General features: G+C 40.3%; 1 protein-coding gene across 3 annotated transcripts in view; it reads right to left on the minus strand.

Annotated features, from left to right (window-relative positions):
• Nucleotides 1-16,715, minus strand: part of LOC135932857 (exostosin-1c) — an 88,253-nt gene that overhangs the window by 62,722 nt on the left and 8,816 nt on the right. For all 3 annotated transcript variants that reach the window (XM_065470564.1, XM_065470565.1, XM_065470566.1), the window contains exon 2: nt 12,671-14,062. In XM_065470564.1, coding sequence (XP_065326636.1) covers nt 12,671-13,617 — 947 coding nt within the window. In that variant the 5' untranslated portion in view covers nt 13,618-14,062. The remainder of the gene's footprint in view (nt 1-12,670; nt 14,063-16,715) is intronic.

Consider the following 16,715-nt stretch of genomic DNA (forward strand, 5'->3'; position numbering starts at 1 on the left):
GAAGAAAAAAAGAGTTGAAAATGACTCAGTTTTAAGCAGGATTTGCAGCACAGGTCAGACAAGCTGTGCCACCCATGTACGCCTTTTCAAAGAGCAGAACTGGCAATTAAAGAGCACATCTTGTACTGAGAGGCTACAGCAAGCGGAGAGCAAGGCTTCTTCTGAGAGATCTGTCTGAATATTTGTTTCTGGAAGAAAGGGCTTTATTGTCTGCACTGCCCACACACAGCGTTGACTTGCATGCAGCACAGGTAGCACAAAAACTAATTGGAAAAAACTTTTTTCAATCTAACAAGCGACGGCTAGTTAAATTTCCCTTATTCTTGTGATAAGTATGGCCTCTATTCTATCCAGCCTTTATTGTGATACTCCTGCAAACACTGTGGCCAATTCTTGTGTAAAATAAAGGATCAGTATTCAAATAAGCATAGCATATCAAAATCAGTCACTTCAGCACCACCCTTGTGTACTTGCTTTGTTTTGTTTGTTTGTTTTTTTTAACACCTGCTGGTGCTATGGAATGGGTGTAATTTCCTATTCATAGTTTTCACTTTCTACCACGTCATTATTGGACCTTGAGGGCAAAGCAAGACTTTCCTGCGTTGCCAAAATGCCGTGCAGTTGTTTAATTAGTTGCACTAACAACATACTCATCTTTTCCCCACTGCTAGCAAAATGTAGAGAATAGCATTGCATGCAAACACACACACACAAAAAAATAAATAAATAAAAAAATTACTGCTTTGCTACCACTGTCCAAAATAGTATAAAACATGGATGTAGCTTCCAGGATGTAAAATAAATAAATAAATAAATGATGAATCAACCCAATCCAGAAATGTGTTAAACCTGCATTCTGTTTGAAGGCTACATGGTGATAGCTGTGTTTGAACCTCTGTAAACACTTTCCTGTTGAGTTCTGGGTCAAACGGGATAAGATAAGATAAGAAATTCTATATTTTGTAAACCTTGGTCAAAAAATCTTTCAAAATGAAGCATTATCTACGATTATTAAAACCACATGCTCATTGGCTGACAAGTGGTTACCCAATATTTGTGCAGTTTCACAGTCAGACCTGCCCCTACTCATCGCATTCAATTTTTTGCAACCAAGATGGCCTCCATGGAAACGCTTACCTCAAGGCTTCAAAGCCAGACAAACCAATGGGTGATGTCCCAGTAGCCACCTTCATGTTTTCTACTGTCTATGCTACTGTCCCAGAACATAGTCCACAGTGAGCAAATGATATAGTTAAATTACAATGTCCATCTGACATAGAAACACTAGATTACACCCCATGTAATGAACAAGCTGTAAGCTCTCAGTTAAGTTACACATTGTGGCACTGATTGCTTTCCCCTCCAGTAGACATGGTGTTCAAAGTGACACCTCTGTCTCAGTAGAGTATGGATATATAGAGTCAAACAATAATTCAAATTATATCAATAATTTAAGCTAAAACAATTATCTTGAAAGCTGACCTTGTAATTTTGATTAAGTGGCTTGCAAAAAACTAGGTGTATGACAGTCAGTAGGCTGCAGCTCTTATTTTAATGTGAAAGATATTAGTGTCAGAATATTATTAATGCTCCGAGAAATGTGGCATCCACTAAGTGGAAAGAATTATATATATATATATACATATATATATATATATATTAATTAGGCAGTGCTACAAACACTCAAATAAAAGAATGGCGCGTAAGTGAAATATCAAGTAATTACACTGAAGGTTATCAAATAGTTTGCATAAAAACATATTAGAGGGTGCTTGGGTAGCCCCCCATCCAAATCCCTGTTTAACCCCAATACCCCCACCGCATTATTAAAAAATGAGATACACAGATCATGTTAATGTTGATAGTGCCGCATATATTAGCGAGTCCTTTGAACCCTCCAGTGGTTGGGATTATCACTGTGTATCAGTCATTCATCTGAAGACCAGCCAATCGGAGCCCTTCATTCTACATCAAAGAGGGCAAAAAAGAAGCAGTTATTAAAAAGCCTTTTCATCTTATTGCAAACTTACACTACACAATATTTTCTGACCTAATTTTACGGCAGATATCTCAAGCAATTTGGGCGTCCTCTGAGAAAGTGCTTGGGAAAAAAAAATCTTCAAAATGTGTTTGGGACAGCCTAATTGCAGCGAAATCTGGTCTGAGTGCTGCGTGTCTTTTTAGTAATGATTTGCCTGCTGGCTTCTTTTCACATTAATGGTTTGAACTTTGAAACCTGAACAATTTCAGCATTCTTTGTTTCTGTTGAGGTCAGGTGGTTTAAATGAGTTAGCCATACAGAAATGTGCCTTCCCTTAAAATTTTTCCCTTGACGCCTCACAATTTTGATGACCAAAAGAAAGACTGAGATGTATCAGCAATCACATACCTCCCTTCTCTTGATAATGACTAAGCTACAAATGCTCACAGATTGTGCTGCTTAGGGTCAAAGGTCAAATAGATGCTATTAAGAAAGAGTAAACATGTGAAAATCGGGCCTCTGAGCTGGAGGCTGGCTCCTTAACTGCATAAGGAATGAGAAATGTCTCCCTCCACATTTCTCTCTTTCTCTCTCCCAACTGCATTGTCATTGTCAAAGCTTTTACGCTCCAGTTGGCCTGGACAAAGCAAGCACAGTCGCTCCAGGCTTTTTCTGCTATGATCGCCACGGTGTTAGCCGGGGTTGATAAAGGGCTCGATTAGGGCACTGAATGGGCACCCATTAAGAGGACATCCACACCAGTGAGAGAGCCCCTAGGCCAAACGGTCTTCCTTGAGAAACCTGATATGCACCTGACAGAGTGGAACCACCCACTCGCACTTACTGGAGTTGTATAGCTTTGCTACGACTGAAGAACGAAGAGCTGAGAGCGGAAAAGCTGAATGAGTTTACTCACTGGCAGAGGTTGACAGGAAAGAACATTTTCAAGGCCAAAGCAAGCTCAAATCTTTATACACTAAATCTGCTATAAAAAAAAAAAAAGACCAATCACATTATAGACCTCGACACCACAATTCATGTCAAAGTTTTTTTTCTAGTTTTTGTGGAACCTAAAGTCATGTTTAAAAGGTTTTAAAAAAAAGTGTTTCTGCATACAATTTGACTCCCAACATAAACTGCACAATAAATTCAGATGTAATTTGCCATCGGGCAAATGTTTCATCCCCAAGCTATAATCAGTTCCCCAAAGAAGAATCTTATTAAATATGGCTTTGGTTAGCCTTCTGCTTTTTCTACTGAAAAATTAGACTCACTACTCAAGTCATAACTAAAGTTATAACTTTAAGCCAAATCTCCCCTATTATCAGTGCGAAACAGAGCCATTGTCGAGACGGGCTCTGGATAAGCCCCCTCCTTATACAGTGTGTATTAAAGATCCTGAGCTCCTTTGGAATAAACTGAGATGAACTCTGTCAAGATTTGTTTAGACATAGTTTGTAACTGCGTGACCTCAGAAAAAATACTACTGCTTCCAAACTCCTGAAGGCTATCAGAAGAAAACGGAATTATTTTTAAACCATCGCTGTTTTCACACGTGTGAACGCAGCGAGGTCAAACCGCAGACAGAGGATTTTACAGGTAAGGTGATCCAGTTGGAAGCACTTGGATAATATTTGCTACAAAATATGACAATGTGACTACACTTTATGATTTATGATCAGGTGCCTCTACTGACAAGTGAAATGTTTTAGTTTAAAATTAGATACAGAGGAGCTGGAGTGTTACAAAACTATTAATGTTATCTAAGCATTTAGTTGTATCTCACTTGTCGTGGACCTTATTCTAACAATGTTACCATAAAAAACTACTCTCCACTACAACACCACTAGAATTTGTTTGACTGATGGTAAATAAAAAGTTTATCAGTGCTTTATGGGTACTGACATACTTTATGAGTATTGGAGAAATGTAGGCTGCTATGGTGTAAAGCTCTCCAGTTTATAAACCATGCATATTCTGCTGATGTTACAAAGTTAGATGAGAAGGAGAAATCCACTCCTGTACCTGTCCATTAAGTGCAGCATGTTATCTTGCAAAGAACAAGGATTCAAACAGGGGGAAAGTTAGTCTCCTTTGTGCAACAATAAAAAACTCTGATAATCATCTTTCTTACGCTCACTAACAGTTATGTTACATTTTAAGTCAGTAGGATTGAAAACTGGAAAACGGAAACCTAAATGATTTATATTCCACTGATAAACCATTCACGAGGTACCTTAGCTGAAATACAAAAATCAATCCATGATGGATGTAGGAGACAGAAAAAGGTGCACAGACAGATATGCAGACAGTGGTCAAAACTTTGTAACTTCTTGAAGTGTGGATTAAATAAAGACATTTCCCTTTGTTACTTTTTGCATGGTGAAAAAAGGGTTTATCAAAACGTGCATGGGGTTCGGGAGAGCATGGTGTCAAAATGGAATGCATAGATTAACAAGTCAAAAGCAAAAGCGGGTACTGTTCGTCCGGGCTTGTATGCAGCATTTATGCATGTGATTAGCACAATTGCATGCAGGACAATTGTGTGCATAAACACACAGCTGTGCTGTCAAAAAAGTTTGCCTTCATGGAGAAGCTGGGTCTTTTCATAAATTATGCATACCGGAGCTCAGAAAGATGGAAGGAGGCCTGCAGTCAACTGCAGGACTGTATACAGTACAGTCTGAAAAAAATGAGAAAAGGAAGGAAATATAATGAGGGAAAAAAGTGAAGGGGTCGTGTAGAGGATACATGCAAAAAAAGGTGCGAGTTAGGGAGAGAAAGAATGATTACAGTAAGCTGTAAAATCCTTACATGTGCATGTGCTGTATGTGTGAAATTAGATTTGCTGTTGTTTTTAATGTGGGGATTCAACTTAAGACCTCTTAAATGTTAAGTAAAGCCTGTGTGGTGCAGATGTGTCTACCGTTTTTTGGGGGGGGGTTGCTGCTGGAGTTTTCCAGACCTGATGCAGCACAAAGCTGCTGAGACCTGAGCTGACTCATGTAGGGCTGTGGCTCCAGCATTGATGGTTTTGCTTGGGTGACAGTGCAAACAACAAGCTTTAGCTACAATGAATGCCCTCTGACAGGACGGATAAATTACAAGCTATTTTAAACAACTGAAGAAGCAGGTTTAGTAAAAATTCAAATGGAAATAATAGCGTTTAGGAAGTGGGAGGTTTGAGGCTTTGAGTACAGCGGTTGAGAAAACAATGGCTGCATAGAGACTGGAACGCAAACATTTAAAGACAAATGATAAGCAGGTTGCGACTGGCTTATCCTTTATCAGAAATACAAAATGTAATTCAATTCTATGTGGAATAAAAGTTGTTTTTCAGTCCAGATGAGCAGCGATGTGAAACTTTCAAAGACCACTGCCAAAAAAAATCTTTTTCCAAGTAAGAAATACAGCCAAAGACATCATTTCCACTAGATAAAGTGAACTTGGATTGATTTGTGACCTTACAAATGTGCCTCCCTCCCGTACATTTTTGGCTAAAACCAATAATAACCATCTAAATACTAAGAATTGAGAGTCAAATCAAGCTTACAAATTACTCCTTGGCCAAGTGTTATCGGTCCACAATAATTCCTGGAAGTGAGATCACAATATATGTTACAGAAATAAACAGAAAACTGTGTGCTGCGTGATGAAATTGAAAGAATTTCACTTTTTTTTAAACCTAAAAGAGACCAAGGTAAAAGAAAAAATCCAAAAGGTGTCATTATCCTCATACTTCATACAGCCTCCTTTATACTTTAATTAAGTCAACTTCTTTTAGTTCCACTTTGGTCTCCACCAACTGGAATTACACAGTTCTGTCTGTTAAGCTGCTAGGTTATGTTAACTAGATAATTAATCAGAACTTTTGGGGTTTTTTTTATAATGATGAGATGAGACAACACTCCTTTCAGACACAATGAGCTTGAATTGAAACCTGAAACTTGTAATCAAACCAAAAAAAATAACATTAATAAAGACATTAAAACTTGGTGGAGCTTAGAGGAACTACATAGTTTCATTAGTTGGGTCTCAGTCACACGGGGCTAGAGACTGGTTGGTGACCCTATGGCAACCTCTGATAGCTAAAGAAAAAAAGCATTTTGCTAACTTTGCTAACAAATGCTAACTTGTCTGGAAGCACGTTTTTACCAGTACCGATATTTGGTGATATTTGCCGATAGTTTTCCTTTCTTTTAGACGGATGAAACATAAACAAATATGTTGGTGTTTATGAGCCCTTACTAAGATACTATGACAATGGTATTAAAGAATTATGTGTTTTATTTGTGTTTTATTGCTCGTTTATGGCTCGTTTATGCATCTTGTTTTAGATTTCCAAACATATGTTGACAAGTTGCAGAGTGCTCGCCGGTGGACAAAGTATGCAACGTCTACACTCATAATATGGTTGAAGGGTGTTTCGCCTGTCTTAATCTATCGGCCATGTTAATTATTCACTTATTGCCCAGTATTGACATATTGGGATAGATTGTTCTGACTTTATTCTTCAGGTCAGTCATTAGTGACCCCTTTCCACATTTCACAGCCATCTGATCCACTGTGAAAGTACTGATTATAATGGATTTAAAGCAAACTTAAAACCAGTAAGTTTGTGGGTGAGCCAGCAGGTTAATCTTAAGCCCTGGATACAACCTTTGAGGCACTGTCTAATTTAATATATATATGACAAGACTTGATGAAAGCACTGAGGGGAGAGGACCGATGTGTGGGATTAGAAAGACATGAGCTTGAGAGGAGGAAAAGAACGGAGGATGGAGTGTAGAAGTGCCAGAGAATCAAGGCTGTGTCTCATTTCCAAGTATTTTAAACAGAGACAGCAGATATGGGCCACACAAACCACACACACACACACAAACCACAGCATCTCCAGAGGTACAGTTTCACAGGCCCTAATTACAGTGGGCTGCAGCATTTCTTATTCAGTTTGCCAAAATCTTAAACTGCACTTTCTCATATTGCATTTACAGATCCAGGCACACACATACATAATTATGCATGTTCCCACCCACATATTAATTTGGATTGCGCTTGTGCGGAAGTAGTAACTACGCTGCTATATTTTTTTAATGTTTACCAGCAGCTAACAACAGCACTACCTTCCTTTCCAGCCTTGATTCGCTTTTCATCAACTGCACCGAAACCCTTCGTAGTTTAGGAATTCTTACGCATTTGCAAGCACATGACAGCTGAACAGATTGCACCTATCCATTTCGAATCACACAGGCTTGGGAGCATTGCTGCAGCTTTTCCTTCTAACTTTAGGGTAGAAAATTCCTTCAGTTCTGTTTTGCCTGATTAGTATGCTACATTCATTCTGAACTCTCACCCAGGTTCTAAAATCTGATTGCTCGCTCTTTCGCCTTCAACAACCTCAGCCTCCTTCAAGGGAGGTCATCAATAATCACCATCGGTTTCCAACTCAAGAACTTATATAAACCAACCGCAGTTAAAACTAACAGTGAAGCACAGCATTTAAGCGACTGAAATCTCATCCTCCTCCTGTGTTATCCATCTTTGGTTAAGCCACCACCAGTTCCACTTCACAAACACACTTCTTAGCTGGAAGTTTAGAACTCAGTGTTTTTGGCGGCACCTTTTGTACGTTTCTCTCCCTTTCTTTCTCCCCTCTCTCTCGATTTTTCGCACTCTTGCTCATTTACATTCACTGTACAATGCACGTTTCCCAACCCTTTCTTAGAGAATTCTATAAAGCGAGGGAAACTAGGCCATTAGGCTGCAGCGCTGCTTCTCCCTTGCTTCAACTATCGCCGCTATTCCAATTCCCTCTTCCTCTGCCCCGTCTTTCTCTCCCACTTTGCCACCCTCCCTCCTGCCCTGTTTGATACTCGCTTTTTCCTCAACTTGCCTGCGGTATCACCCAGTCTCTCTCCCCCTCCACCTTTTTTTTTTTTTATAATCTTTATCACATGGCATTTTTCTTTTCTTCCTTTCTATCTTGCTACTCTTATGCCTTGGGTACCACTGTGTCCTATCTCCAACTTGTCTCTTTTCTATTTCATTCTGTATTTCCTCCCTATCATCCATAATCCATGTATGCGCTCTCTCACACACACACACATACTCAAAGTTCCACACCAGTTAAATCGGACCAAAAAATATTTCCAGGCACCTTCTGTTCCTATTCAGATTTCCTTTTCCCTATGGCACATTTTAATGGGATTCTTTGGGTCCAATTTACCAATTGTTCTGCACTTTTAACGAGTGACTTTGTGTTAATAGAATTTGTGGCGACAAAGGTATTTAACAAACCCTTAATGAAAAAAAAAGTACTCTGAGGACTTCCATGAAGATACCAATTTTCCCTTAAGCCAGAAGTGCAACACACACAACAAAACGCAATATAACCTAACATTTTAGAACAAACCGTCTTTAAATCTAAGCTGGACACATAGCTTTTATTAATAATGCTTTTGAACCGGGTGCTGTCTGGAACGGTGGCTGGAGGAAAGGTTGTTGCTTTGTTATATTATGTATAAAGTACAAAAGTATGTAGCATGAATAGCACGAAAGCCTTGTGTGTTTTATTTATTTTTTATTGCAAAGCAGTTTAATTTTAAATGTGCTATATAAATAAAATTTACTGACTTACTTACATTTTAGGAGCATAAAGAGAGTAAAACAGGTTAAACTTCTATTGGTGTTACACACAGTAGGTATGGGGAGATATACTGAGGATAAACTTCAGACATTTGTATGAAAAGGTATAATTTCAACTTCTGATGCTGAAAAAACATCCTTGACGATAGCGTTGATTTTTTTCGTCTTTCTTTTTTGTTTTAAAATGTAAACAGAAATGAAATTATTAACCTTTTAAACCTCAGCAAACAAAACTAAATCTATCCTCTAGAGATGGCAACAAGATATTTTTTATATTTTTTTGCTAAATCTATAGGCCGAGCCGAGGGTCAAAATAATTTTGAGTTGGTGATATTATGTTCAAGACAAATTTCACAGACTGTCTGTAGGCTTAATCCTCTTGGTGTAAACTACTGTGAGTCAGTGAGGAACACAATTACCTTAACACAAATTAAGCTACTTGTGTTAAGGGGTTAATTAAAAAAAGATGCAATGTATGCATGAACGTGTTTACGTGTAAAGATATTGCTTTCCAATTTGGAAACTGAGCCTATGAGCTGTGCAAGTGTATCACAGTTGAGGACCTTCAAAGTGTAGGACCTTTGATATTCGCAGCTTTTACAGTATTACCTCAGTTGTGATGTTATTACCATTTACGCATGCTGTACACCAAATTGCTAACATTCAGACTCTTCAGTAAAAAATATGTATTCTATAGACTCATAGACTAAAAAGTTTATTTTTTCCTTTATATCCACCAGCTATGACTTTATACTGATATGCTGTTTAGCAATTAAAGGCAAGAGATACATTAGTGAACGCAATCTCATCACCCATATAGCATTTCTTCCTTATAAAACTTCATATATCTTTACTGTTAAAACAAAACGAGGAGCCAGTGTTTACCCAGAAGGAAACCTTTTTGCATTCCTATCATTTTCTCATAAAAAAAAGGGGGAGGGGGGCAGATTTTTATTGGGGCAGAAAAATTATGTCATGACGCTCGACTGTTCGCTCCATCTGAGTCCCCCCCCCTTTTCCTAGTTCCTCCTCCTTCCCCTCCTCCTCCCTTTCCCCCCCCATGGGTTGCTTATGTCACTGATTGTCCAGGTCTCTCAAGGCTAATCTGCTGGTGTACCAGATGCAGGCGATCATTAACCTGGTGCTACCTTCTAAGAGCCTCATTAACCAAGACACGGTCTCAAACGTGAACACAAGCTCATGCACGCCGTGTATAGCAGTGACAGTCACAAACAAAGAAGCGTGCTTTCTCAGTGACACGGCCTATTAGGAGCAGAGCAGTCGTTTTTCAGTTGCATTTTTGATCAAAAATAAAGAAGCAAACTAAATAACTGCAGACAGATGGAGTAACGAGGATGTGTTGCTACGCGATCTAAATCTTGCTCCTGCAGTTTTTCTCTCCTTCTCCTGTTTCTTTGACACGTCTTAATTCAACGGCCACCACGGTTCTCATGTTCTCCCTGCAGAAATCCCCCTTTTTCTTTCCCCCAGAGGGAAATTCAAAGGATGCAACAAGAGAGATGATCCAGCACCTTCCCCTGCTCCCATCCCCTCTCATCTCTAATTCACCAGAGAGAGAGAATTCATACAAAAGGAGAAAAGGTTTCTTTTTAAATCAGCTTTTTTAAAACTTTTTTTGTACAAATGACGGCTGTCTCACTTTGCCTCCCCCATTCGCACCCTTGCACCCTCAGAGCCGTTGCTCTACCACAGATTTACATTGGAACTGCCTCTCATGCCCCACTATCCTCCCTACCTCCTCATAACCCTCCCACTTCCCCACGCGGTGTTTAAGTAGTGGGCTGTGGAATAAATGAATTCATTCATAAGTCTTACAGAGCTCCATCCCTATGCCACCGAGTCCAATGTAAACAAGCCTAAGGTATAGTCTATAGCATGTTCCTGGATCAGATCAACCAACGGACTATGGAATTTGAAGCAAATTATATTATATTGTATAGTGTGCCACCACAACTTTCCATATTCATTATATTAGTATACTTACGATGTTAATAGGCCCTCCAAAATTTGCTTTGCAGTTTAATTCTGTTATCCCCAATACAGCCATGCTTTGACAGTCTGGTGTGACTCGAACTTCTACCTCTAATTCTTTTCCTGCTCTTTGCAGAAATCCATCATCTCCTTTCTCCAAATGTTCTGCACCATCTGAATACCATGGTATGTCTCTATGAACGGACAGGCACTGACTTTATAATGAGAAGCTCTGTCAGCACTTCAGCTGCAGAGACTTTTATTGCAAAGTGTAAGTTCAGCAAGTGGGAAGCGAAAAAGAGACGCCCGTGTTGTTCATCTCTATGTAAATGCTACTGTAAGGAATAATAAAAGATAATAAAAATTGCACAAATAAGTAGACTATAGTCACAGAATTACATTACTGAACATATATTTGATTGCTCTATACAAAATGATTACATTTACTCCTGCTTAATGAAAAAAGTTATTAAAAGTTGATTAAAAAAACGAATTAAGAAGCATGGAAACAGCCACTGGGGTCTACAGCTACTCCACATTTAATACGTCCATAACAATTACCAGGGTGTAACGTTTTCTTTAAAGTAAACAGAAAAAAGAAGTGTTGATGCTGGATTTCAGGCTTTTTGTGCACAGGAGCACTAATTATTCTTCCTGTAAACCAAAACCTGAATGTCTGGTTGATGTTGACCTTCACCTGTGTATCAGCTGTAAGGCAACCGTTGGCAGATAAACCTGTTTTTTAGTCATTTGGCTTGGGATAGATCTTAATAAGAGAAAAAAAGAAGTTTTTTTTTTTTGTTTTGTTTTTTATAACTGAATCAAAAGCTGAACACCCAGCAAAAATGAAAAAAAAAGGTTTGCATGTGACTGAGGTGTGAATGCACAACTGTAAGAAACGCACGATGAAAGGTACTGATCAGCTCCGAGGCACATGGTTCTAATTGACTGGAAAAATGAGCAAGAGGGGGGAAAAAGCACAGGGAGGAAAAGACATGTTTATCAAGCTGCTGCTGCGAAATGTACAAAGCAGATGGGTGTGTTTCCAAAAGCTTTTCATTATTAAATCGACAATGGGCGAAAAACCACTGGGTGAAGAGCTTCAAACAGCACACAGGGCCTCAGTGGAAATATATATTTTGTTAGTTGTGACATTGTTCAACCTGTTTTCACATGTCACATCCCACCATTAATATTGTTTTAGCAATAAAGCACTTTAGATGTTGCTGTAAGCTCATTTCTCAATGCGTTTTATCCTCTCCACCTCTTTGTCTTGACTTAAGTAACAGTGACAAGCATTCTCGGTGCAACACGAGCAAGAACATCTTGCCGTGAAAAACATGGACGGTCTGAACAAAAGAAAAATAGCACCCTTAAACCCAACAACAGTTTATTATTAACAGATTTCGGAAAGCCATTCTTTGCGCTGACCTTTGCTTTGGTTCGTTTCACACAGCAGTTCCAGTTGTAATTCATTAGCTGCAGCTATGCTTTTTCCTGGACTTGTATTATTAAACACAAAACACAAAGTGGAAATAACTGCATGTGCACTTTGGCTGAATTCCCTAATTTGCCCATCTATCACACTGTAATATATTTGAAACCCTAAATAGTAAGGGTGCTCAAGGTCAGTTACCACAAGTTAGACACATTACAATCACCGTTTAATAGGACTAATATAATTTAAGAATAAAAAGGATCGCTGGAAGTTGTGACCTGAATCTAAATTTCCAGAGACGTGAGTTAGTGTCTAAAATCTTTGATCTAGGATGCAACTGCCAAATATCATAAGCTCAGGCAGTCAAAAAGTGTGCAGCAATAAAAGAGAGACAAAAATAACCAGTGGGACACGAAAGCTACCCCTGACACTGCTTGTAGAAAATCAGCTACATCTAAAAGACCAATAAAACAGCATGTAAAGTTCAAACGGGAAGGCAAGCAGAACAACCCCATTGTGTATTTCTTAATAAAAAATATAAACCTTTCCACCATTTCTTATGAATCCTTATATAATGCCACGTTGACTCATACATTCATTGTGGCCCATCTTACCTCTCGTATTCCAGGTTGTCATGGTCGCAGCGGGCGTCTTTGTGCTTCTCCCAGTCCTTCCCGTGGCGGCATGTTGTCAACGACACAATGTCCTTGCCATTGTGAATGTGATGAAGCGCATTTCTTGTGTCTGAGCCGATGCCCGTTAGATAGCGCTTCCCTTTGAACATCAGCAGGTACTTCCTTCGTGGTGGAACTGTGTTCCTCACCAGCCAGCCCCGCTCTCCACCCTTCTGCGGGTGATCCTTTGAAAAGAGAGGGATGGAGACATCGAAGCCCGGCCTGAAATGTTCTGTGTTGAGGCTGGCTTTGGCTAAGATGGCCTGGCCAATGTTGAAGCCCAGGTCCTCTGTGTAGTTAGGCCACGTGCCTGAGTACAGGTTGAAAATCAGATGGTTCCGCCCGTCATTCCACAATGGGTAACCACGGATACGTTCATCCACATTGGGCACAAACTGTCCTGATAGCTGGTCCCTGTCTAAGGTGTCTATACCAAGCACGAACAGACATGCCTCACGGGGGTCTGAGGTGTAGTATCGTGACTCGGCTATAGATGCTAGGATCTTCCTGTAGCTTTCTGACAAGCGGTCGTTTTTCTCCGATGGATATATGTACACTCTGAACCCTTCCCTTCCTCTACGGCGACACCGAGAGAAGTCAAAACAGGTCTCCATGCGACAGCGGCTGTCTTTATAAATGGCAGACCATGCCTGGCGCCGCTGGCGGGGTGACTCTGCCATCCCAGGGTCTGTCTGAAGTTCATCCAAGTGGGCATAGCGGGGCAAAAAGGCTCTGTCGGTCCAGTTGGGCCAGGGGCGCATCACATCACCCCGGTGGCGTGTCAGCAGGCGGAGTAGACGCAGCTGGACTCCTCCACCCCAGTAAAAGAGGACCAGCCAGCAGCACGCACACAAGCCCAGCAGAACATACTTCTTACGTGCCTGCATGAGGGCCTGTGACAGTCTCCTTTTTCCCTGCTCTTTCTCGCTTTCGTCCTCTGTTTTTACTTTCCTTGTCCCCTCAGCTCTGTAGCCTCACAGGGGTTTGGGACTAACTTGCAACTTCTAACAAGGAGCTTCTAATGGAGGACAATGTGTTAACAAGGACATCGCTGCCTCTGAATGTGGCCCAGTCCACTTTGCCATTTAGAAAGGACACAGTTTAAGTTACTGACTCCCCTCTTTCAGTCTCTTTTTGACCTTCCCATTTGCACTCAACTGTACGCTCAGATGTGTGTATTAGCCTGCCTCTGCTGTAGCACGCGTTGCTGCTTTGTACAATTCTTCCACTGTCCAGCCCGGCTGAGAGTGATGAAGGGTGATTTCTCCGCTTTCGAAGGCCAAGCTTGCTGCCTCATGGTGCCTGGCACAACTGCTGTCTGCAGGGGCCCTCCTGGGGAGAAGTAAACAAACAGGAATACACATCAGTACACAGAGCAGCATCACAGCTCTGCAACCAGCACTGAGAAACACACTGGGTTATAGTTGTTTAACTGCTGTCTCAGCAGATGCCGTAACTAACACTTTTCATAGCCCAGTGGGTATAGCTTTTCATTTCGGTTAGTCATATGTAATCTGCAACCCCCCGATCACATTTAATACACACAAACACACATATAATCAAATAGCACTCAAGTACCACAGCTGGGTAATGTTTCACAGGCAGCGGAGGGTTTTAAGCTGTCAAAATCCTTCTTCGGCTGGAGCTCATAAGGAGAAAATTGGGAAAAGTTAACTCAGCGTACTTTCAAAAAGGCATCCAACCGAGATCAGCCACACATCAAAATCATCTTTTCGTCAAGTCTACCTTCATCCCTCTCCGGCTCCCACACTCCTATAAAAAGGGATGGCTATTTACAGGCTCATTTGTACTATGATGTGCGCTCACTTCTGGAATAGTCTTTCTGTGATAGCATGAGAAACTGGGAGCAGCTGACTGGGCTTGATGCTATCGAGCTCTTCAAGCTCCAGTTGAACTGAAGCAGATACAGTTGAGGTGTAGTGAAGGAGAAAATAAGACGGCGTTTAGCATCTAAAACTGAGATGTGGAAACACAGCAGGAAAACATAACCGCTTTATGGCTCTGAGACGTCCATTCACCGCGGACGGACTGAGCGAAGGCTTTTTGTAAATTTGCAACGGTATTTTTTTTTGCCAAACATCCCCTCATAACCCCTCCAAACTTGTACAGTACCTACAGTGTGTGTCTGTGTGGAGAACACACCTCACAGTGAAGGTCAGTGTTCTTTCTGCCAGCTGCCACACAAAGGCAGCTTTCAGGCCTCACCTGGCCACCCTCTCTCTACCTCTCATTCACATTCCTCCTTTCTGCCTCTTCTCCAGCTAAGGAGAAGCTAGCCTGCCTTCTCCTCTTGCAGCAAAAACAAGCAGCACAATGACGGTGTGGGTAAACAACGCAGGTTTTCATTCCTCAAACTGAAATACAGCGGGAATGGAGTTTTGCATGTGAATTGCTGCACATAGTTAAAATTCTAATTAGCATGTATGTTACTGGGTGAAAAGTGTGAAAGAAATCAAACATTTTGGCAGTAATTGTTCCTTTAGTTCCAGCTTTTACTAAATATCTCAAGGCTTCAATAAATTCAAGGCTTCTGCAGTTTATTCAACGATTAACTGAAATTTGTGCTCTGCTGTGAGAGAAATATGTGACTGCGCGACAGATCACACAGACCTCTGTGTTAAGAAGAGCTTTGAATGCCACAACTAAAGTTATTTGGTATATTGTTTTTGCTGAATGAGTAGTTCAGATGACAGAAAATTAATCAACGGATAGCTCGAGTCTTTCATCATGCAAAAATGTTCAGCATTTGCTGTTTTCACTTTGCGAAAGCGAGCACTCGATGTTACTGCTTGTGTATTTTTTGCTAATGTAATAGCTTTTGGCCAAACAAAAGCATCAATTTGAAATGTCACTGCAATTTTCATCATCGACATCTTTTGTTCCCAATTATTACGAAACAATCGAGGTTAAAGCCCTCATTGCAGTCAAATAAACATGCACTAGATTTAAGTGTCACTTTCTATTAAAAATCCCCCAAATGTTCAGATTTAGAGAGGAAGAGAATATAATAGTAAAAGTCTTAATTTAAGCTTCATTTCTTTATAATTTGCTAGGAAACAGTCAGTATTTGATATGACCACCTTTATTCTCCTACAATTTCTTTAAGTAGTCTTTACGAATAGTTCTACAGGCTCCTTGAAGGACATTCAAAGCATTTATTTAAATGCAAGCAGCAGCAATATTCATGTCTGGGCTCTGGGCAGCAGCATTATTATTACTACCTGGGCAGTGTATTTGGGATCACTGTATTGCTGAAAAACATGTTGCTTTCCAGATGGTAGTGAACGGTGGGTTAAAATTTAATGGTACTTTTCTGTGTTCATAATAACATCAATTTTGACAAGATGCCCAACCCATGACATCGACTCCACCGTGTACCTCCATCCTGAAACCATTTCAGACGAGGCGTCAGTGAAATGGATCAACCAGAAGTCACATGTCAGGTATTTGGTGGATTTTTTCTTATTTCTTAAGGAGAATGCTTTCAGTTTTTCATCTGCTGTAAATATTTTGTTGTTGTTTCTGGTTTTTAGTGGTGGCTCCTTCTATTGTCCTCCACGTGTCCAAAAAAAGAAAAGAAATGGGGAGTGACTCAAGACTTTTGCACGGTGCAGCATATTAATAATGTTAACTAAGATTCTTTATATGGTCAGTTGCCCAATCAGTACACTAAGCTGTGGTTCTCTTTGCTACAACATGGTGTGGAATGCTAAACAGCGCAATACTAAAAACATCTAAGCAGTGGTCTGAGAAAACATTTTCAGTTTAGTACCACCATAAAATACGACTTTATTATTGTGCTTGTCAAAATTAGACAGCAGAGGCAACAAATTCTTGAAAGTCTGACTTTGATTAAAGTAACTTTTAATGCTTGAAAGCGTGTATGCAGTTTAACTGTTACATCTGTGCACATAAGACTTGCGTATAGGACTTGTGTGTGTGCACCACTGCCATGAGTGTGAGC

Source organism: Pelmatolapia mariae, linkage group LG22 (assembly GCF_036321145.2).
Source record: "Pelmatolapia mariae isolate MD_Pm_ZW linkage group LG22, Pm_UMD_F_2, whole genome shotgun sequence".
Taxonomy (NCBI): domain Eukaryota; kingdom Metazoa; phylum Chordata; class Actinopteri; order Cichliformes; family Cichlidae; genus Pelmatolapia; species Pelmatolapia mariae.